This window comes from Trachemys scripta, chromosome 3, assembly GCF_013100865.1.
Source record: "Trachemys scripta elegans isolate TJP31775 chromosome 3, CAS_Tse_1.0, whole genome shotgun sequence".
In the NCBI taxonomy this organism is placed as follows: Eukaryota; Metazoa; Chordata; order Testudines; family Emydidae; genus Trachemys; species Trachemys scripta.
The window spans coordinates 123,369,296-123,393,734 of NC_048300.1; the positions used below are offsets into that span (position 1 = coordinate 123,369,296).

General features: G+C 43.2%; 1 protein-coding gene across 2 annotated transcripts in view; it reads right to left on the minus strand.

Annotated features, from left to right (window-relative positions):
* The window catches only part of AFG1L (AFG1 like ATPase), a 141,523-nt gene that overhangs the window by 84,538 nt on the left and 32,546 nt on the right, over positions 1-24,439 (minus strand). For both annotated transcript variants that reach the window (XR_004645173.1, XM_034765920.1), the window contains exons 3-5: positions 13,987-14,038; positions 12,766-12,867; positions 5,767-5,897 (exon numbers count right to left, since the gene is read on the minus strand). Coding sequence is in view for 1 of the 2 variants with exons in the window: in XM_034765920.1 (XP_034621811.1) it covers positions 5,767-5,897; positions 12,766-12,867; positions 13,987-14,038 (285 nt within the window). In the remaining variant the exon portion in view is untranslated. The remainder of the gene's footprint in view (positions 1-5,766; positions 5,898-12,765; positions 12,868-13,986; positions 14,039-24,439) is intronic.

Here is a 24,439-nt window from a genome sequence, read left to right on the forward strand (position 1 = left end):
AAAAAAAATCGAATAGTTAATTTACATGTGTAAGTGCTTGAGACTCAGTCATCCACTGATTGGTACTGCTCCATATAATGAATGACAAACATAAGCATGTATTATCAGTAATTAGTATTAGCACAAAAATAAGAGCCTAGTTTTTTATTAGAGGCTTTTAATAGCTTTGCTGGCTTGTAAAAACTGTCTAAACTGTAGTTCTTTTTTAAACCCAAGTGATACTGAATAGTATTTAAATACTATCTCTGTGTGATCATTCTGCTTACCAAAAAGTAGGGATTTTATTTTCATTACCATTGCTACCTACCACAGGTATTACAAAATTAGAAGCCTAATTACTTTTATGTAGAGTTATTTCAGCACTCAACAAAATAAAATAAAATCCAGATTTTATAAACCACCCATTAGGATACTGAAAAGCACCAAAATTGTAATTACAAATGGTATGACTCTCAGGATTTTATATTTAGGGCCATCTATTAAAGGAGTATACTATTTATGTGGATGCAAAAAAGATGGGTCGTTTTATTTATCATACGCACTAATGACAAAAGATTGGGAAGAAAAAATACTATTTATTAATCTGTGCACAAGCAGCTCATATTAAGACTGAGCAAGCTTTCAGAAACATCTAGTTCATAAGACATGCTCAGAGGCTTAACATAAGCATTCGTATAGTGGCAGCCATACAGAACTTGTAACATGAGACCTATTACACCTCCATTTTAAGATATCTGAATTCTTTCAGTAAGAACTTTAAGAAATAATAAGTAGAATAAGTCACTAGATTCTGAAATACTTTTCACTTAGTCACTTAGTCAATACGTTATTTTAATTCTGTATTTGTCTGTGGCTGTTCCTCACCTCAACTCCTACAGGCTCTAATATGATTTACTCCAGGGTGACTAAGATGTGACTTCAGCCATGTGTTAAATGGAACTCAGCAACTTCAGCAATACTGTTGTCTTTAACAATTCTGCATTTGGTGGTCTCTGAAAAGTGGGCATCTTCATTGTTTTCTGCTGTCAGTGTCACAGAACCTCGTCTCCTCTATACTACAAAGAACAACATCTTCACCTTTTCTCCTATATGCAAAAGGTATCTAAAGGAAACCTTCAATATTTCAAGTAAATCTCAACAACTTCTCTGGTACTTCTGTCCATTTCCACAATGCATGATCATGGTTTTGCGGTAGGAGTAACGACTTGCTTCCACTGTCATTGTCTGTTCTCAAGTAAAAGGATTTTTCAGCTGTCATTGTGGACAGCAATTTTGTCTGTATGTCACAGTTAATATTTGTTCTGCCTCTTTTGTTTTTCTTCCAGTTGTATTTGTAAATCTAGTGTTTGCTTAAATTTGAGTAAATCAAGTCTTGTGTTAAGACTGCCAATTAGCATCTCTGCTGGGGAAACCAACTAGGGAAATGAAGGATAATGTGGGTCTTTCTTTAAGAGTTTGTTCCTCCCATCTGAACAGCTCTCCCAGACATCACATCACTTTGTGACTATTTAGGTATTGGCCTTCACAACAACCTCTGGCAAGGAGTTCCAGAGGTTGACAGGGTGTTGCGTGAAAAAATACTTTCTTGTGTTTGTCTTAAACCTGCTACCTATTAATTTCATTTGGTGGCCCCTTGTTCTTGTATTAATCAACTTGAAAAAAAATTCCAGAAGGATCTGAGCCTACCTTTGAAATGTGGAACAAAAACAGAAAACTCTTCAGTACTGGAGTAACCAAGCAGTGGGTACCCATACGGGAAAAGAGTTATTTATATCAACATATCCTATACTGGAATTAGCAAAGAGGTTCCTTTATCGAGTGTTTAAAACGTACATCTCTGGCATATCATGTTTACTCAAAAATGTCACATTGCTTAGTAGTATAAATACAACATGGTGTGTAGTTGGATTATGCATCAGTTTCTGCAGAGCTCTGTTTTGCGATACTGTTCATACTCACTGGATGAAGCAAATATAAAATTACCAGCAAACAATTAGGTTAAGAATCAGAAATAGTACTTCATTCAAAGCCAAGAGTTAAAAAACATGGAAGAGGAAAAACATGAGTAAGCTTGGTACAAGTGGTTTCTTTTACAAAAGGAACACAGGGAAAAGCAAGCAAGCATGCAGTACAAAAACTAAAGCAAACTGTGAGGAAGCGTGATGTGGTGGTGTAATCCTTGTGCCTGACAAGGGGTGTAGAAATGCACTTGCAGTGTTTTCTAGGTGGAAGGAGGAGATTGGGAATAACGTATAATGAATAAGACAAATGAACTCTTCTCCCATCTGGCAACATGATTTGCAGCCTCTCTTCTGCCTGTGAAATAACTTTAAAACATAACCAGTCTTTTGCAAGAGAGGAAAAATGGCACATTTTCACTAAACTAAAATGTTACTTGTCTATTACAGAGTGTACTTGTATTTGCACAAGCCGACTAATCAGCCGTCAAGTATTTTTTGACACTTTTGCATCAATGGTGATACACATGCACACCTCTGCCTCTCCCCAAGTCTTTGTATTTACAATACCTACACACATAAAAAGATTGTGACATGAGATATCTTCCTTAAAACTTTACAAAAGCTAGGCCATTCATAGCTAAAGCTGAAACTTTTTCTTGACTTCACCTTGTTGTCCTTAAGTATTGCCCGGGTTGCCATCTCCACTCATAAATGAGCAACCAAAGTTAGAAGCAAAACAAAATCCCAAACCAAAGGCTGAATATCTCAGGCTTGCAGAAGCTAAAGGATTTTATATGACTGTGTAGGCAACAAAGCCATTATCTGAGAGTCTCCTGAGAAAGTTCGATCAGATTCAGGAAACAGTATTCTACCCAATTTGCCTTATTATTATACTTGCATATTTTTTAAAAAAACACCACCATAACAAACACACAAAGGCCTGCCACCATAACAAACACACAAAGGCCTGCCATAAATTTGCAAAATTGATCACACCACATCTTTAAGTGTGTGTGTATGTGTGTGTGGGGGAGGCTATTGTCCGACTTGCTGGGGAAGAGGAAATAGCTCTTTACGGCCAGGAGGAGGAGCAAAGCTCAAAAGCTGCTGCAAAAGGGGGAGTGGGTCAGTGTGCTGACGCTGACTCATCCCCAGAGACCGGAAGGGCTGGGAAGTTCAAAAGGGGTAAATCTGGCGGGAGAAGACCCTTTTCCCCGGACCAGATGGGGCAGCACCCACCCTGCCTCCCCTTGAGGGGGCAAAATACCAGGTTTGGTCAGGACCAGCTGTGGGCTTCGTGCTAGCTGCTTCTTTCTAGGGGGGCTGGGAAGGAATTTTTCCCTTACCACCAGATTGGAATAGGTGGAGTGGGGGTGTTTTCATTTTCCGCACAGTGGGTTCGGGAAGGGGTTTGTTATCGTGAGTAGGGAAAGAAGTTAGGCTATGATGTCACCACTCATTATGCAAGGATCGGGCAGATGTCCAGTGCAGGGCTCCACAGGGAAGGGATAGAGTGACCAAATAAATAGCTTGGTAAAGGACTTAAAAACAGAGATGACCTGTGCCTGCCCATGGGCAGCAGTGTTACTGAGCATGCTAAGTACAAGCCAAGCAGCAAAGCTGGGGGTGCACATGACCTCACATGCTCCCCGATGTCCCCACTGCTTAAAAAGGAGCAGAATGGGGGAGGGGGGCTCCTATGACTGGTACAGCAGGGAGCCAACCCCCTTACTTATAATAATAGCCCACCTTAACCCTCGTTCAAGGGGGGGATTGTAAGGTCCCAGCAAAGGGTTGGCTGTGGGACCAGGATGGAGAAAGAGAGGGGTTGGTGGAAGCCCCTCGGGTAGATATTGAATAAACATGGAATTACCTGCACTGTACATTTTTATCTGCTGAGTAGTCCCAGATATCTAATAATAAAGTTGCGACCTGATTAACACCATATCAATTGTCTCCTGTTCTTCTTTCAGTATAGTCAGACAAGTTTTGACACAAAAGCCAAAACAAAATACAGTAGCCTCACTCAAAGACATATCATAATATCTAGTTATTTGTAAAAATTCAACTACAGTATAAAACTAGCATACTAAGTAATATAATTAAAACAATATTTGACAAAATATCGAACAAAGGATATTCTGTGATACAGAATCCTTTATCACAGTTGTCTACTTACTCATTAATTTGCATAATTCAATAATGTGCATTTCATCCTCAGTCACTAGTACAAAAAACAAGTGCTACTCTAATAAGAGACCAGCACTGGCTTTTACCTATCAAAAGATACGCAAGAAATTTTCTTAAATAGAATTTTTTTATTATTACAAACATTCCCATGAATGACACTGCACCACAGCAATGTCCTTGTGCATTCTGCAGACATACAGTTTACTAAAGAATTCATTATTGCTGCAGAATTATACTCTAGAACAGAAGATTTATTGTTTTTTTAAATTAACTTTATAGCATTCATGGCTGTAAAAAAGGATTCCAATGTGAACTGAGTATAAACTGATGGAAATAAACAATTGTTCTCAGCATCCACTGAAGGTAGGACAAGAAGCAATGGGATTAATCTGCAGGAAGGGAGATTTAGGTTAGATATTTGGAAACATTTTCTAACTGTATTTATGCTCTGGAATAGGCTTCCAAGGGAGGTTATTGAACCCGCATCACTGGAGGTTTTTTAGAACATGCTGGAGAAACACCTGTCAGGCATGATCTAGGTCTACTTGGTCCTGCCTCAGCATGGGGGTTGGATTTGATAACCTCTTGAGGTCCCTTCCAGCCCTACATCACTACAACTCTATGATGCAGTGTTGTCTTCTCAGGTCAGTAGACTGCCTGAAACAATGACTGAAAGGTGTAAGCTTCTCCATTCACCTCAACAGGATATTAACTTTAAAACTTAACAATGACAATTTAAGTGTCAACATGGATAACTACTTAATTGCTGATCATTTTAGCAGTAATACCCAGGAAACATCTTTATCCCAGTCTGTCTCCTACAACTTCTCAGATGCCAACAAGCCCCAATCATCTCAAGCTACCACAACCTCCAGCTTCCCTGTGGACAATTTCTAGAATGCAGTTGATGTGTTTTCAACATAAATTTGTAAGGCACAATGAAAATTAAGAATTCAGGGGTAGTACAGAATAAATTGAATTAATCAAGGTAAGTTAAACAAAGAATATTTTATCAATTTATTATTCATTTTCTTATTTAATTCAATAAAAGTTTAAATTTTAAAATTTATCTGACATTGCCACAGATTGATAGTCCAGTGCACAAAGTCTTCAGGACATTGCCACAGAATTTAGGTTTAATTTGATATATTGTTCCCATGTCCTTGATCTCAATGAGTCAAATTATTATTTTGTTATTTCAACTGCAGGAATGCTGTGTGGGAGAGCGGGATACCAAACATGGACCGGTGTACCACTGTGCTAGACACTGTACAATCTCATCATAAAAAGAAAGTCTCTGCCCCAAAGTGCTCATAAGAATCTCATCAAATTCTATTTGTCCTCTACAGTGAGCTTTAATGATGTTGATTAGCGGAGATAACTGAAAGTGACTCAAAGTAGACTGAAGCAGTCAACTTCCACCTCTTTGAAAAGTATTTTATTCACAGTCTTGGAAACAATTTCTATTTCTGAACTTTTATCTTCTACAGTTCACCATGGGCTAGTAACTTGAATGCTATACTAACAAAAAGGACATTATATTTAAGGTAAAAGATCAAACAATACTTTAAATGTTTTATTGAAGGCAGGAAACTCTCTCTAATTAATTACTTACCTGAAATTCATCAAAACACAAGAGACAGGCCCCTTCACTTATTTCCTCGGCTATAGGGGCTATTGGATCATATGACTTGGCCATTAGTCCTGGCTTCCTTTTAGGCAAGCTCAGTTTAAGACGATGTATTCCTGAAGTGAATAAAATAGAAAAATAAACAGTGGAAGTGCTGCATTTAACTCTGTGGAACATATAAAGCAATAATACACACATATGTAGTTTAGATACAGAAATACAAAAACCACATGCATTATGATTTAAAAAGGCATGCTGGGTAATTTTTCAACCTTTTAAAGCAAATTGCTAAAGCCTCACAGACTCAGTAACCTGTATTTTCTTGTTTACAAATAAAGTAAAGTATTGCCCTGTAGTCCCCCACAGATGCCTGCTGTTATATACTTTTTTTAAATGGTGTGTTTATCCTATCATTGTTTCAAAAAACTTTGATATTGTAATTGGTACTCTATCATTTTGTCTTGCTTCAAATTTATTACCTTGATTCAGTTGCATTTCTTTGAGATTGTACCTACTCTCTTCTAGTCTATACTCTAATCAGAACCCTTAAAACATTTATAAGTCAACTGCAAAACACTGCATGTTCCATTTCCCTAAAGTATGTTTACAAGCTGTAGTGAAGCTCGGAAACAGTAGGGGAAAAATCAACTCAGAGAAACCAATCCCTGTGGTTTTAAAAAAAGGAAAACTGACTAAGATAGCAACGATTGTACAAAACAAGTATTACAGTAAAAAAGTGTCCTATAAGGTGTTAGAGATTGTGCTCTATGTATGTATTTAAGATAAAGTGAACATTTGGAAAAGAAAGGCCCTGTGATGGAAGGTTAGCTTTATTAAAAGTAGACATAAAGGAACACACAGATAACCAGAGATATTGTCACTCAGGCCCGCCGACAGGGGGGCAAACGGGGCAATTGCCCAGGGGCCCGGGTCCTTTTAAATCATGTGGGCGGGCCACACAGCTCCGAGGCACACATGACTGCTCCGGGCCCCATGCTTTGTGCGATTGGCCAGCGTGTCAGTCCCGGAAGTGACGGGCGGTCCCTGAAGTGACGTATTTGTCACTTCTGCCCCAGGCCCCGCCCCCTCCCAGGGACAGCCCTGGGGCCCGGAATTGCTGTCGGTGGGCCTGTTGTCATTGCAGAATGAATTTATTAAATTTCCAGAATATGGATCTCCACTAAGTGCAAAATTGGTCATGTATCACAGAAAGTTATTGCTGTCTTGGAGTAGGTGCAGCATAGGGTCCCAAAGATGGCAGATCTTAATATTTTAGATCTGAAGATGTTAAGTTTTGAGAAACAGTTTAGGGAAATTCTAATTGGAAAAGAGGAGATTAAATAAACATAACTGGGTTAAAAAACGTTACTAACCTTGTGTAATTATTGTTCTTCGAGATGCGTTGCTCATGTCCATTCCATTATAGGTGTGTGTGCTCGCCACATGCACCGGTGCCAGAAGATTTTTCCTTAGTGGTATCTATAGGGGACTGGCTCTGGTGCCCTCTGGAGCAGCACGCGTATGCACCGGTAAAAGGGGCACTGCTGGCCCTCTCCCTCCCTCAATTCATTCTTGCCAGAACTCCGACAGAGGGGAAGGAGGGTGGCTCATGGAATGGACATGAGCAACTCATCTTGAAGAACAACAGTTACAAAAGGTTAGTAACCATTTTTTCTTATTCGAGTGCTTGCTCATGTCCGTTCCATTGTAGGTGACTCCCAAGCAATACCTCTGGAGGCAGGCAGGAGTTCATGGATGTGTCAATTACAACACAGCTCTGCCAAATCTAGCGTCATCTCTGGCCTGCTGGGTAATGGCATACTACGTAGTGAACGTGTGTACCGAAGACCACGTCACAGCCCTGCACCAGGGATAGGGACATGCACCAGGAAGGCAGCCAAAGACGCCTGAGCCCTAGTAGAGTGAGCCTTCACTTCAGTGGAGGAACAGCCTGCACCAACTCGTAACAAGTGTGGATGCAGTTTGAAATCCTCTGAGAGGACACCGGAAGGCCCTTCATCCTGTCACCAATTGCAGTAAAGAGCTGAGTCGATCTGCAAAAGGGTTTGGTGCACTCCAAGAAGAAAACGAGGGCACGCCTGACATCTAGAGTGTGCGGGCGTCTCTCCTCGTTGGTTGCGTGTGTCTTTGGATAGAACACTGGGAGGAAGATATCCCGGTTGACATGGAAGTGCAATACCATCTTCGGCAGGAAGGCCGGATGGGGCTGCAGCTGACCCTTGTCCTTGTAGAACACCATATACAGGGGCTCCAAAGTGAGAGCTTTAATCTCGGAGACTCGCCTTGCTGAAGTAGTGGCTACAAGGAATGCGACCTTCCACGACAGGTGCAAGAGACAGCAAGAGATAAGGTGGTGTTAGTACCATTATACAAGGTACTGGTGAGACCTCATCTGGAATACGGTGTGTAGTTCTGGTCTCCCATATTTAAGAAGGGTGAATTCAAACTGGAACAGATATAGAGAAGGGCTACTAGGATGATCCGAGGAATGGAAAACCTGTTTTATGAAAGGAGACTCAAAGCCTTTAGCCTAACCAAAAGAAGGCTGAGGGGAGATATGATTGCTCTCTATAAATATATCAGAGGGATAAATACCAGGGAGGGCGAGGAATTATTTAAGCTCAGTACCAGTGTGGACACAAGAACAAATGGATATAAACTGACCATCAGGAAGTTTAGACTTGAAATTAGACAATGGTTTCTAATCATCAGAAGAGTGAAGTTTTGGAACAGCCTTCCAAGGGGAGCAGTGGGGGCAAAAGACATATCTGGTTTCAAGACTAAGCTTGGTAAGTTTATGGAGGGGATGGTATGATGGGATAGCCTAATTTTGGCAATTAATTGATCTTTGACTATTAGCGGTAAACATGCCCAATGGCCTGTGATGGGATGTTAGATGGGGTGGGATCTGAGTTACTACAGAGAATTCTTTCCTGGGTATCTGGCTGGTGAGTCTTGCCCACATGCTCAGGGTTTAGCTGATGGCCATATTTGGGGTCAGGAAGGAATTTTCCTGCAGGGCAGATTGGCAGAGGCCCTGGGGGGGGTTTCGCCTTCCTCTGCAGCATGGGGCACGGGTCACTTGCTGGAAGATTCTCTGCACCTTGAAGTCTTTAAACCATGATTTGAGGACTTCAATGGCTCAGACATAGGTTAGGGCAGGGTTCGGCAACCTTTCAGAAGTGGTGTGCCGAGTCTTCATTGATTCACTCTGATTTAAGATTTCATGTGCCAGTAATACATTTTAACGTTTTTAGAAGGTCTCTTTCTATAAGTCTATAATATATAACTAAACTATTGTTGTATGTAAAGTAAATAAGGTTTTTTAAATGTTTAAGAAGCTTCATTTAAAATTAAATTAAAATGCAGAGCCCCCCAAACCAATGGCCAGGACCCGGGCAGTGTGAGTGCCACTGAAAATCAGCTCGCGTGCCGCCTTTGGCACGCATGCCATAGGTTGCCTACCCCTGGATTAGGGGTTTGTTGCGGGAGTGGGTGGGTGAGATTCTGTGGCCTGCATTGTGCAGGAGGTCAGACTAGACGATCATATTGGTCCCTTCTCACCTTAAAGTCTATGATTCTATGATTCTAAGAGGTTAGAGACTCGAAAGTAGGACGGTTAAGCCTGGAAAGGATTAGATTGAAATCCCATTGGGGAACCAGATCCCATACCGGAGGAAACAGCCTCTAGAGGCCCTTGAGGAACCTGACCATCATCTTATGTGAGAATACTGAGAATATGTGCAGATGAAAGGCTGATATGGCCGCTAAGTGCATCTTGATTGATGAAACTGCAACTGTAACCTTTTTCGTATTTGTTCCTACTTATATCCATCTCTATTCTTTTACTGTAATCACTCATTTCTAAATAAATATTATTTTGTTTTCAAAGATTTACTGCTTACCTGTCTATTCTTGATCGGAGGGCTGTATCCGTGTCCTTTCAAGGGAAAGCAAGCTAGCTGCAGCTTTCCCTGGCAATTCCTTTAGGGCGGGCTACAACCTTGGTTACCAGTTTAAATACTTAATAAAAAAAGGTTTTAAATTAAAGGCATCATTTTAGAGCACATCATTGGTTTAATATAATTTAACTCAAATCTTTCAGCAACAACGACCAGGCTCTCCCTTGTCTGTTGATGTAGAACACTGAGGCCATGTTGTCTGTCAGTACCTGCACCACTTGACCAGATAGGTGGGGAAGGAACACCTTGCACGCCAGGCGAATGGCCCTGCACTCTCTGATGTTTATGTGAAGTGACAGCTCCTCCCATGACCACAGTCCTTGAGTTTTGAGGGAACTGAGGTACTCTCCCCAGCTGAGGTAGGACGCATCCAACACCAGGCACACTGTGGGCCGTGGAGCCACAAACAGAACCCCTTCCATCACTGGATTTGGATTGCACCACCATTAGAGGGAGGTGAGTACCTGAGGTGGTGTCATGAGGAGCCTAGCCAAGCAATGCCTGGCTGGGGAATAAACCGACAACAACCACATTTGAAGAGGCCTCAGCTGCACTCTTGCGTGCCAGACTATGTAGATGCATGCAGCCATGTGCCCTAGGAGTCTGAGACAGACCTGAGATGTGGTGAGCGGGTGTGCAGTGACTTGGGCAATCAGATCTGACATTGCTCTGAACCTGGCTTGTGGTAAGAACGCTCTGGCTTGGGTAGAGTCGAGGACTGCTCCAGTGAACTCTATCCTCTGAACAGGGACCAATGTTGATTTTTGTTCATTTATCAACAGGCCCAGGGCATGACAAGTGGCTCAGAGCACTTTGATACTGCGCTGCACCTGCCCTTTGGAGGGGCCCTTAATGAGCCAGTCATCCAGATAGGGATAGATTTGGAACCCCCGACGCCTAAGGTAAGCTGCAACTACCGCCATGCACTTTGTAAACACTCTTGACGCTGTCGTTAGGCTGAACAGGAGCGCTGTGAACTGGTAATGTGTCTGACCGACAACAAACCGTAGAAATCTCTTGTGTCCAGGAAATATTGAGATGCGAAAGAAAGCATCTTTTAGGTTGAGGGTGATATACCAGTCTCCAGGATCCAGTGAGGGGATGATGGAGGCCAGGGAGACCAGGTCTCGCAAGTCCAGGATGGGGCATACGCCCCCTGTGGCCTTTGGAATGAGAAAATACCTGGAGTAAAAATCTTTCCCTCTTCATTCTGTGGGAACTTCCTCCAGGCCCCCAGCCGCAGGAGGGCTTGCGCCTCCTGGGCGAGCAATTGCTTGTAAGAAGGGTCCCTAAAGAGGGACAGAGAAAGGAGGGTGGGAAGGGGGGGATAGAACAAAATTGGAGGGTATACCCTGCTGCCACTGTATTGAGTCCGTAGTTATAGCAGTCCAAGCGGTGAGGAAAGGTAACAAACGGTGAGAAAATAAAGTGTGAGACAGATCCTGGTTGCAGGCTGGGAGGTCGCCCTCGAGTGTCCCCTCAAAATGATTACCTGGTTTGGGGATGGGCACGACTCGAGCCTGAATGAGCCCCTGCTGCAGGCAGTTGGCCTTGGCAACATCTATGTCTGATGTCTCTCTCCTTTCTGGTCCAGGGCTTGAATCCCTTGCTGATATGGCACTTTTCACAAATGTGGGGCTTACCCAGACACTTCAAACAACTAAGGGCATGTCTTCACTAGCAACGTTAAAGTGCTGCCGCGGCAGCGCTTTAACATGGCTTGTGTAGTCGCGGCACCAGCGCTGGGAGAGAGCTCTCCGAAAAAATCCCACCTCCACGAGGGGAATAGCTCCCAGCACTTGTGCACTGACTACAGTGGCACTTTACAGCACCGAAACTTGCAGCGCTCAAGGGGGTGTTTTTTACACCCCTGAACGAGAAAGTTGCAGTGCTGTAAAGTGCCAGTGTAGACAAGCCCTAAGATGTGGATCACTGGGCTTGAAGCCCTGGGGAGCAGGGCATGCCCTTTCCCTGGGCTAAGTCCCTGGGGGGACTATGAATAACTAAGTACACTAACACTATTAGGAATTGATAACTATCTACAACTGTTTACACAATAAAAGTTCAAAGAACCAGTGAAAGAGAAACCACTTGCTAGAGCAAGGGGAGCTTCCCAGCACTGTCACTGGCAGTAAGAAGGAACTGAGGGAGGAAGGGGGCCAGCAGTGCCCCGTATACTGGTGCATACGCGCACCAGTCCAGAAGACTCCAGAGCTGGTCCCCTACAGATACCACTGAGGAAAAAACTTCCGTCACTGGTGCATGTGGCAAGCACACACACCTACAATGGAATGGACATAAGCAATCACTCGAAGAAGAATTAGATATGTTAGTGGCAGATAGGTCCATCAATGACTATTAGCCAAGATGGTCAGGGACACAACCCCATGCTTTGGGTGTCCCTAAACCTCATTGAGAATAACTAATTCCTGTCCTCTCCTAACATTCCTTTTCATATGTGTAAAGTTATGTTTCCTGGAGATGGAAGATGTCCTAACCCTTCCTCATAGATCTTATTTTCCAAACTTAATTTTGTTTGCTGTCTTTCTTAAATTGTTGTACCCTCAACTGAACACAGTATGCCAAATGAGTATCAAATAATTTAACTGCTGATTTTACGCAAACTATATTTTTGGGACACCATCACATTATTTGTGTCATTCAATGTAAACTTCACTATTAGCATCTATCTTCTTCCAAATGGAGTGTAAGTTAATTGATAAATTATGGGTGTTTAGTTAAGGGGTAAATTAATCCTGAATATACATCTCATTTCACATACACCTCACACTACATTATCTTTTGAGTGGCTATTCCTATAGTTATTAATAGCTATATTGGAATAACAGAAGATTCTAACAATGCTTTAATAAATGTATTTTTGATTACTTATGTAAAATAAAGTTAAATTGGCTCATATGCTTGGAAGAATAAATCAGGGTTGCTTTATAGATTATACACTCAATGCGACTCATTTAAATGTCAGAATATTTGCACTTACTTTTGTGTACATCTAGCATGAAACCATGAAAATGGACTCTCTTTTTCCTCTCTACTTCTATATAAGAATAAAACATGTCCATCACCATTGTCTTTCCTGTGCCTTCAAATAAAAAACAAATAGACCCAACAGGTAGTTAATTTAAAAACAGTATGTACTGATTACAGTAATGATTGTTCATTAGCTTTGAACTAATGAAACTACACTCTTCTGCTGAACAGTAAAAGGCTTGTTTGTTTGGGAAGAGAGATTATATTTTATGTTAAAAGAACTAGGAGGAAAGCTGTATTTCACTTTATAAAGGACAAATTCTGAAAAAATAAAGTATGACATTTTGAGCCAACAAGTGGCCCTATTGTCTCCATCTGAAATATTCCAAATATTATCAAGACGTTTTCATGGTATATTGACATGACTAGAATAAAATCTTCATCTCTCTGCCTCCCCCTCCTCTTACTTAACCAATATTTAACAATATGGGTAATTTAGGAAATAACATGTCACAAACAGAAATACATTAATACAGATAGAAATCTGAGAGCAATTGGATCTATACTTAATACCATTTCATATTCTAAAAGAAACAAGTCTGAAAAGTTCATTAAAATAAGTAACTTGTTATACAAAATAAAATAAAAAACTTTTGACATAAAAGGATACATTAGAACTTGAGTAAGCCCTCTGTAGAAGGGCATGCCTGTCTTGTAGCATCCTCTGCTGGCTGAATGTAGCCCTGCCTCAGTTTCCCCCACTCTCAGCATCCCTTAAGAATTCCACACAGACCAAAAGGTATAAGACAAAATACCTATCCTGGGGTTCTACTTTATTAAGTCCAAATAAACTTGAAATAAAGTCTCTTTTTCCCAGACTCAAAATAAAGTCTCCCCAAGCTTTTTTCTCTTACCTCAGGTTCAGGGGGTGGCAAAGCCATCCTTTCTTGGGGGTTATGTTTCTGGGCTTTCAACAGCTACCCCAGCAACTTTCTTCAGGAACCCTTCTAGCACCTTTCCCCTGCCTTTCCAGGCTGAGAGCGATCCATGGGTAGCAGTCCTTCCCTTGCTGCTATCTTCCCCTTTGTAAGGCCCAGATTCCTTCCCGTAAACCCAGCTGGACAGCAGGCAATCAGTCACAGGTGCACTGGACCCTGCTCCCTCTTAAATAGAAACTCTGTGAAACCCTCATTTAGAAAAAACTTCCAGTGAAATCTTTACTGAAACTTACCAACATCTCCATAGATGTAAAGACCTTTCGGAGGTTTGCTTTTTGCAAAGAGCTGCAAAAAAAGAGAAGGATCATTTTACTTAAACACAGTGTGTAATTAATGCAAGCCTATTGCTGAGGGAATGAAATCAGGTGGCTGGATTTAATTAATTAAGTAGGGCTACCATAAAAAAATATTATAAATAAAACAGTTACTAACCTTTCTGTTCAAAATGTGTTGCACACATCCATTCCACTGTAGGTATTTGTGTGCTCCAATGCATTTTTGTTGGAGAGTTTTTAATTTTAGTGGTAACTATCATAGCAGCCAAACCACCCTCTGCTGTTTGCACACACCATGCAGGCATAAAGGGCTGAGCTGCCACTGCCCTCCCTCCCCTGCAGTTCCTTCCTACTAGAACCACTCCAATAGAGAGGGAAAAGAGGGTAGGTTGTGGAATGGACATGTGCCACAGATCTCGAAGAGTTAAGCAAAAGTTAGTAACTGTTTCTTCTTCTTCAACTGATTGCACGTGTCCAGTCCATTGTAGGTGACTCACAGGCAGTCCCATCTGGAGGTGGATGCGGAGTCTATTTGAACAGGGACTGGAGGACCAGTTGTCCAAATTTAGCATCTCTCTAGATTGCTTAGCAGTTTCATATCAGGTTGGAAAAAAGAGAGCGATTATCCACAGGAGGGGGAAATGCCAATATAGCTGCTAGGTGTACCTTGATCGAGCTACTTGCCAATCCTTGATGATTCAAACACAAAAGATATTCTTGCTTTTATTCAGAATGTACTGGACTAGGGGAGACCCCTTTTAGCCTCGCCCAGGTGGAAAACTTATTTTATTTCTCAAGGTAAGTTGACTCATTGATGGTTTTCTACTAGTCAGCACTACCTTCTACACCTTTCCAGAGCTGGACTCCTTTGCCAATGTTAAGCATGAAGTCTCCAGGCTATCATGCGAAGGGCCTGAAAGTTGGGATGGAGGAGGCGACCATGATTCTCTGAAAATAGGTCTGCATGAAGTGTGAGTAACAGTGGGGGACTGATTGAGAGGTCCAAGAGCTGTGAAAACCTGTAGTGACGGGGCCATGCTGGGGCAAACAGTATAAGACGGGCCTTATCCTGCTTGACCTGGCAGACAACTCTGGGCAAAAGAGGGAGAGGGGAGAAAAGTGTACTGCAGACCTTCTGACCACAGTAATAGAAAAGCATCTGTCAACAAACCTGGGTTGTGGCCTGCCCCCCAGAGCTAAAAAATTGACCTTGCTATGTCTGGGTAAAGGGACCACTCGTGGTGATCAACCTGCTCAGTCGATCTACCATTATATTCTGAGTCCCTGGGACATGGGCTACTTTCAGAAGTATAGTTACTGATACACAAGTCCCAGAGCCAGATTGTGTCTCGATAGAATAGTGAGGACCGGGTTCCTTCCTGCTTGTTTACGTCAAACATGGCAGTCATATTGTCAGTCAGCAACAATATGCCGCTTCCTACTTGGATGTGAGAAAGGAACACCATGCAAGCGAAACAGATAGCCAGCAATTTATGTGTAGACTGAGATCCCGTGGAGACCAGAGACACTGCATTGGAGGGGGTCCAAGGTGAGCCCAGCACCCCAGGTCCAAGACATCCATGACTAATGTAAGAGATCGTTGAAGTGAGGTAAAAGGAACTCACTTGCAGACATTGGTTGGTTCTATTCACCAATCTAGGAAGGACAACATGTGACTTGATACATGCACTAACATATCTATGAGATGCCTTCTTGAAGAGTATATACCTTGGCCATGCAGCCCTGAAGGAGTCTGAGATGCAGTCTGGCATACTGAATCACATAAGTACACGCTGCCGTATGCCCCAGCAGCCTTCGGTAGTTTCTCACCATGGTGAGAGCATAAGCCTTTTAGTGCAGAATGAGGCTTTGCATTGTGTGAAGCCTCGCCTGTGGTAGTAAGGCCCTGGCTGTTGTTGAGTCCAGGATTACTCCAATAAATTCTATTTTCAGTACTGACAACGGGACTGACTTGTCTGTGTTGATCAGCAGGCCTTGAGCATCAAAGGTGGATCAGATTATGTGAATGCTGGGCACCACCTGCGCCCTAGATCGACTTCTTATCAACCAGTTGTCCAGAGAAGGGAACATTTAGATCCTTAACCTCTGGAGGAATGGTGCTACCATCATCAGACACTTTGGAGCAGCCAAGAGACCAAAGGGGAGGACTATGAACTGATAAAGGCATCGGCTGACAAAGAATCTCAGAATTTTTCTGTGGCTCTGATGAATTGCCATGTGAAATTAGGCATCCTTTAAGTCAAAGGCAGTGTACCAGTCTCCTGGCTCCAGAGAAGAAATAATAGAAGCTAGACTGACCATCCAGAATTTCAGTTCTTTTTAGGAACTTGTTTAGCTGCCTTAGATCTAAAATAGGTGAGAGACCCCCCTTTTACCTTCAGGATCAGGAAGTTTTAGGAGTAAAACACCTCTCCCCTGAATAAAGGATGAACCTCCTCTATAGCTTTTACAAGGTGAAGTGATTATATCTCTTGCAGTAATACTGTCTCTTGGGAAGGGTCCCTGAAGAGAGATGGGGAAGGGTGTTAAAGGTAGAAATAAAATGGAATGTATATCCCACTTCCACCAGGCTTAGAACTCACCGATCTGTTGGGACATGGGCCAAAGCACAACAGAAGTGGGACAGGCAGTTTGAAAAAGCTGGAAAAGAAAAAAATGGTACTCTTGTAAGTGGTGGACTGCTCTAAATCGACCCATAAAAATGAGCTCTTGGAAGATGCTGCCTGCCTCAATGAACTAGTGGCTGTGGAAGAAGAGGCAGTGGTGGGCATCATTTGTAACCTCTGCTCCTTCTCCTTGGTAGGTCTTGGGGTCAAGGGACAAATCTCTGAAAATACTGGGACTGAGGAGGATGAAACCCCTTCCACTTCTTTGCTGGGGTGTAAACTTCGCAGAGTCTAATCCATCTTTTCTGTGAAGCGCAACGGCGCTTCAAAAGGTAAGTCCTGGACTGTCTGTTGCACCTCTGGAAGGAGGCCATAAGAGTGTAACCAGGATGAGGGCTTCATCGTGATAGCAGAGGTTAGGCGGTGCACTGCAGAATTTGCTGCATTGAGACCTGCCTGCAAAGTTATTCTGGTAACCAACTTCCCCTCCTCTATGAGAGGCTGGAACTCCTGTTTCACCTCATCTGGAAGTTTGTCTTTGAACTTCAAACTATATACCACAGGATGAAATTGTAGTGCCTCAACAAAGCTTGCTGGTTTGCAGGACGAAACGGTAATTCACCTGTGGAATAAAGCTTCCTCCCACATAAATTCAGCTTTTTGTCCTCTTTATTTTTTGGCATCGATGCCTGGTGCCCCATCTTTCTTTTACACCGGCTGCTGCGACTACAAGGGAGCCTGGAGGAGGATAGTTATATAGGTGTGCGAACCCCTAGAAGAGGACATAATACCATCTCTTCACTCTTTTTGCAGTTGGAGGCAGGGAAGTTGAGTCTGCCAGAGCACTTAGGTAGGATCTAAGATAGCTCTCCTGGATATATCTATATGAGGCTATTCTAGCCAGAGCTGCAGATGTCAAAATGTCCACCAGTTTGTGGGATTTTTCCTGGATGTCCTCAGGGTGGATATCTAAGGTCATAGCCATCATCCTCAACAACTCCTGATGAGTCTTAAAATCATCAAGAGATGAAGAAATAGGCTCTACCACAATTGGCTCATCAGGGGATGAGGACAAGGCTGCCAATGGTACCAGAGGCTGATCCAGTTCCTGCTCCTCTTGCAGCTGTTCATGAGAGAGATCCTGACTGCTTGGTGCAGGGCTTGGTACCAACACTATGGTGTTTGAGGTGTAAATGCTCCTGATGCCCAGAAGATGGAGTCAGCTGAGGTGCCCAGGGGGATACTCTTGATTGAGAGAGGAAGCCCCATGGTTCCAAAAGGGCCACTGGCACAGCCTGGTCTCCGATTATGCATAGCCCAAAGGTCCCAGCTGGAACTGAGGCTGAAACCAGGGCAGGCAGGTGACATATCCCCTCGGATGGGACCGGCTAGGAGTTTGATGAAGAAGCTTCTTGTTAGTATGTTGGTGCCATACCCATCGGTACCAATGAAGAAGGCTGACTCTGAAGAAAGGGAAGCCAAGGAGATCATTTGTGGCTTTCCCCTAGATCAGAGGTGGGCAAATCTTTTGGCCCAAGGGCCACAACTGGGAATAGAAATTGCATGGCGGGCCATCAATCCTCACAAAATTGGGGTTGGGGTGCGGGAGGGGGTGAGGGCTCTGGTTGGGGGTGCGGGCCCCAGGGTGGGGCCAGAAATGAGGTGTGGGAAGGGGCTCCGGGCTGGGGCAGGGGAGTGGGGTACGGGGGGAGAGGGGAGGGCTCCAGCTGGGGGTGTGGGCTCTGGGGTGGGTCTGGGGATGAGGGGTGTAGGAGTGTGCTGTGGGCTGGACTGAGGGGTTCAGAGGACGGGAGGGGGGATCGGGGCTGGGGCAGGGGGTTGGGGCACCAGGGGAGGATCAAGGGTGCAGGTTCCGGGTGAAGCTTACCTCAAGCAGCTCCCGGAAGCAGCAGCATGTCCCTTCTCCGGCTCCTATGCAGAGGCGCAGCCAGGTGGCTCTGCATGCTGCCCCGTCTGCAGGCACCGCCCCTGCAGCTCCCATTGGCTGGGAACCACAGCCAATGGGAGCTGCAGGGGCGGCGCTTGGGGTGGGGGCAGCGTGCAGAGCTCCTGGTTGCACCTATGCACAGGAACTGAAGGGGGCCATGCCGCTGCTTCCGGGAGCTGTGTGGAGTGGCCCCCAACCCTACACTCCAGCTGGAGCACCGGAGTGGGGCAAGCCCCAGACCCCACTCCCCAGCGGGAGCTTGAGGGCTAGTTTAAAATGGCTGGCGGGCCGGATCCCCTTCCACGGGCTGTAGTTTACCCACCACGCCCTAGATGGTACCAGCCCAATTGGTACGCAGGTGCAGAGACGAAGGCGTTCAAGGTGGTACCTTGGGCGCCAGTGCTGAATGAGTCTCTTTAACTGATGATGACAGTGGCACTATGAGGTTTAACAACTGCTCTTTATGCCTGTGCGATGTGTGTGAAACTGCAGAGGGCGCTCAGGCTGCCCCAATGGGTACCACTAAGGGTAAAAACTCTCACATCTGCACACAGCTGTGCACAAACAACTACAGTGAAATGGACATGTGCAATCACTCGAAGAAGAAACTTGATAAATTACTGACTCAAAAGTTTGTAACCAATCTAATATTACAACAATATGTGGGTTGCGCAAAGGGGAAAAAAGAGGAAAAATATATACAATTTTATGTAGAACTATTTAAAACAACCATATCTCTAGGCATGCTTACCCTATTTAACACCACACTTCCAAACTCCACAATTAAACTTTTCCCAATCCACCATCAAAACAGACTCTGTCATTATCCACTAAACCCTTTGACCACAGAGCCCAACAAGAACTTGGGAAAATAGATTTTGTTATATAAACCAGTATCACAATATTTGCAAATATATACTGTAGATTATCAGCAATGTTTAGGATGTGAAATTTCTTGGCTTTAAAAAGGAGGTAGGATTGCGTGAAGGATAGTCTTAATATCCATCCTCTCTACCTAGAGCTTTTGAGCCAGTTATCTCTGGTTTAAGTTTCATTCAAAACAATGGAGTTACAATAGGGATAGGTCTGTCTTTTTATGTCTAAACATGTTTCACTTCAAAACATGTATTTTACTAACTCACAGTTTATCTAATAAGTTGCATTTATCTTGAATGAATGTTGCTGAAGTGTTTTCAGCCTGAGTGGCTGTTACTTGAGACATGCTGTGTTGTATTTGAAGGTTTGTTTTCTAAGTTACACTCAATAAAGGCATTCCTATTTGGAAATATTTCCATGTGAATGATTTTGCTAAGCAGTTTGCATTTATCTTAAGATTCACAATTCACTTCAGTTTTTCAAGTAACTAAGCAGAAACATTTACAAGTGTATACATAATTCCAAACAGAAATCAGTTTCTAAAGTAGAGAACTGAACAAAAGTCTGATCAGCTTATGAAGCTGGACTGATATCCACTACAATATTTCGCAAGGGTACTTGTTTGGTTATTTTAAATGCTGCAATTTCACAAAGCAATAAAAGCTAAGCAAGAACAGAAGAAAATTAAAATTACAACCCTGTGGTCTCATTTGGAGTTGTGTAATTGCTAAACAACTTGAATCTGGAGCACATTTCAAAACACAGTGCTACATTAAAGAAACAGTAGCTTCTGCAGCAAAAACATTCATTAATGGGCATACAAAAACATAATATATGACCAAAAACAGCAAGATGCATGTCTCAGAATAACATGCCTTTTTAGTACCAATATCTTCAACAAATATGCAAGTCTAACCATAATGGAATCTCTTATAGATTTAATTTAGAGAGCTATATTAATAGAATGCCCAAAAATTTTATTAATTTTATCTGTAGTTGCAACAAGGTTTCAGATGTTCTGAACAGTTCCACTAATAGATTAATAGATTCCAAGCCCAGAAGGGACTCCTGTAATCATCTAGTCCAGGGGTTGGCAAACTTTTTGGCCTGAGGGACACATCGGGTTTCCCAAATTATATGGAGGGCTGATTAGGGGAGGCTGTGCCTCCTCAAACAGCCAGGCGTGGCCCGACTCCCGCACCGTATCCAACCCACCCTGCTTCTCACCCCGACGGCTGCCTGAGACTCCTGCTCCATCAAAACCCCCCTGTTCTCTGATAGCCCTCGGATCCCCCGCCCCTGACTGCTCCCCACCGCCCCATCCAACCCCCCCTCTCATTCCTGACTGCCCCATCCAACCACCCCTTCTCCCTGACAGCTCCCAGAACCTCTGCCCCCGACTGCCCCCTGCCGCCCCATCCAACCCGCCCCTCCTTCCTGACTGCCCCCCCCAGGACCCCTGCCCCCATTCAACCCCGCTGTTCCCCACCCATCCACACCCCCACCCCCTGACCATCACCCTGAATTCCCCTGCCCTCTATCCAACCCCCCCTGCTTCCTGCCCCCTTACCGCACTGCTTGGAGCACTGGTGGCGCTACAGCCGTGCCGCCCAAAGCACCAGGACAGGCAGCCGTGCCGCCCGGCTGGAGCTAGCCACACCACCGTACAGCACAGAGCACTGGGTTGGGCAGCCGCAGCCCAAAAAGAGCTTGCAGCCCTGCCACCCAGAGCATTGCGCCGGCGGTGTAGTGAGCTGAGGCTGCAGGGGAGAGGGGCAGCAGGGGAGAGGCCGGGGGCTAGCTTCCCGGGCCAGGAGCTCAGGGTCTGGGCAGGAGGGTCCCAAGGGCCGGATGTGGCTTGCCCACCTTTGATCTAGTCTGACGTCCTGGATAACACAGGCCATAGAACTTCCCCAAAGTAATTCCTAGAGCATATCTTTTAGAAAAACATCCAATCTTGATTTAAAAATTACCAATGATGGAGAATTCACCAACACCCTTGGAAAGTTGTTCCGGTGGTTAATTACTCCTATTGTTAAAAAATTATGCTTTATTTAGAGTCTGAATTTATCTAGCTTCATCTTCCAGTCATTGGATCATGTTATACTTTTCTCTGATAGACTGAAGAGTCCATTATTAAATGTTTGTTAAATGTAGATAATTACAGACTGTAATTGAGGGACCCCTTAACTTTCTCTTTGTTATGTTAAATAAATAGAGTTCCTTGAGTCTATTGTCATAGGACATGTTTTTCAATCGTTTAATCATTTTCCTGGGTCTTCTCTGAATTCTCTTGATTTTACCAATATCTCCTTGAATTGTGAACACCAGAACTGGACACAGTATTCCAGCAGCAGTTGCACCAGTGCCCAATACATAGCTAAAATAACCTCTTTACTCCTGGTTATAAATCCAAGGATTGCGTTAGCCTTTTTGTACGCAGCATCGTATAGGAGCTCACATTCAGCTGATTATCCACCATGACCCCAAAATCTTTTTCGGAGTCACTGCTTCTGAGGATAGAGTCCCCTGTTGTGACAGTATAGTCTACATTCTTTGTTCCAGGATTTATACAATTACATTTATTCTATTAAAACACATATTGTTAGCTTGCGCCCAGTTTACCAAGCGATCCAGATTGCTCTGTATCAATGACGTGTCCTCTCCATTATTTACCACTCCCCCTGCAAACTTTTTCAGCGATGTTTTCTTCCAGGTCATTAGTAAAAATGTTAAATAGACGTAGGGCCAACAACCAATCCCTGCCATACCCCAATAGAAAACTCATTTGATTATTCCCCCTTTACAATTATATTTTGAGACCTATTATTTAGCCAGTTTTTAATCCATTTAGCATGTGCCATATGAATTTTATATCTTTATTTTTTTTAATCAAGTACCAAGTAAAATGCCTTATGAAAGTCTAAGTATATTACATCAACACTATTACCTTTATCAACCAAACCTGTAATAGAACTGGATGCGACTGTTTGCTTGGGCTTTAAACATATAGAAAGATAATTTAATTGATGACTTTTTCCTGTGTGCATTTGTGCATATTTTTTAAAAGTCTTTCTCTCAATATAGTTGCTGAATCTCAGAATTATACAGCTAAGGAACAACAACAAAAAGGATATTTGTATGAGAATATAGATCTACAAATTTCTTTTTGAAAATAAAGGGATTTCTTTAGAGTAAATTTAGGATTATTGACCACACTCCCAGTCATTCTTCATTTTTTACAAGGCAAAAGACATAATATTTATTAGCGAATAGAAAAAGTCTGCATTTTTAAAAAACTCAGGTTCCACATCTTTTTTTTTAAAAATCTCTCTCTCACAAACACACAAATAAAAATCAGGAAATGCAAATAGGTCAATGCAAAAGTGAGGATGTTGTTGCACAAATGTTTCCATTCTAAATGGTCTGTCTCAGTTGCCTGGAACTTCCTTGAATTTCAACCTTTTGGGCAGTTACCTCTGTTTAATTCTCACTCCAGGAGTTATCTCTGCAAAGTCTGAGAAAAAAACTGTTTTGGGTCAAAGGAAGGAAGCATAATTGCTTGGACTCTTGGAAAGTCCAAGATTGACTTTTGGGGATGAAAGCAGAATTTGTCGTCACCAAAATTTATGACTAGTGAACGATGTATCCCTCTGTTACATCAGTTCTGCTACTGAAGTGGTCTGAATGGATGTTCAGTGAGAGCTTAGATATATTTAGTCCCAAGAAAGGGCCCTACACACTTGGAGGAATTCTAGTGGTTTGGGGGATCTTTTCAAATCCAAGTGAAATGATGTTTTCTTTTATTTGATGTTTCCAGAAAAGAACACACTGTAGTCACCTTTAGGATAACTCATTTTAAAACCAGTCGGAAATTATAAGAATGGCCACACTGGATCAGACCAATGGTCCATCTAGCCCAGTATCTTGTCTCTGAGAGTGGCCAGTGCCAGACTCTTCAGAGGGAACGAACAGAACAAGGCAATTCTGAATGATACATCCTGTCTTCCAGTCCCAGCTTCTGGCAGTTGAAGGCTTAGGGACACCCAAAGCATAGGGTTACATCTCTGATCATCTTGGCTAATAGCCATTGATATCACTTATCTAACTATTTTTGAACCCAGTTATACTTTTAAATGCTTTTAAATTCTAGCATATGGTTTACTTGGGATTCCCAAGAGTGTCGATTTTAAAAAAAATTGAATCTTCTCCAAATTAAAAGAATAACTTGATTAACAGATTTCCAGCACTGCCAAGCCTAAATATTCAAACACCATGAATCAGGCCTCCAAAGTCATGAGGCAGTGGTTGTTATCAGGGCTGTGACCCACAGCAGCATAACATTTAAGGCACCCAAAGATGCAATACATATGTTGACTGAACATTTTATTGGCCTGAATGAACCCCAAAGCATCACAGCATCCAACTGCTGAAACAACCAGGCCAGCTCCATGCCTACAGAGGGGAACTACACACTCTCCACCCTGGAGCAGAAAAGAAATATTTGATCTCCTGAACCTGTGGGGGGGAAGGGACTATACAAGCACAGCTATGGACCAGCTGTAGAAAACTTACATCTAACGGGCAGATTGCATGGCAGTTACAGGCAAAGGGATACAATGGGAATCAGTAGCAGTGCTGTGTGAAAGTGAAGGAACTTCACCAGGGACACCAGAAGGTGAGAGTGGGCAGCAAGAACTGTGGTGCCACCCTATAGACCTGCCGCTTTTACAACAAACTGCATGCACTACTTGGTGGGGACTATGACTACGGACACTTCATAGGAAGCTCAGGCAAAAATCCTTGTGGTGGACAGGGAGGAGGGAAGAGTATGTGACATGACAGAGGATTCAAACCATGCCACAAGCCAGAAGCTCTTTGAAACTCCGGCGGAGTCAAGCCAGTCCCACCACACAAATACACAGGAGCCCAATGATAAAGAGGAAGGAACCTTAGGTAT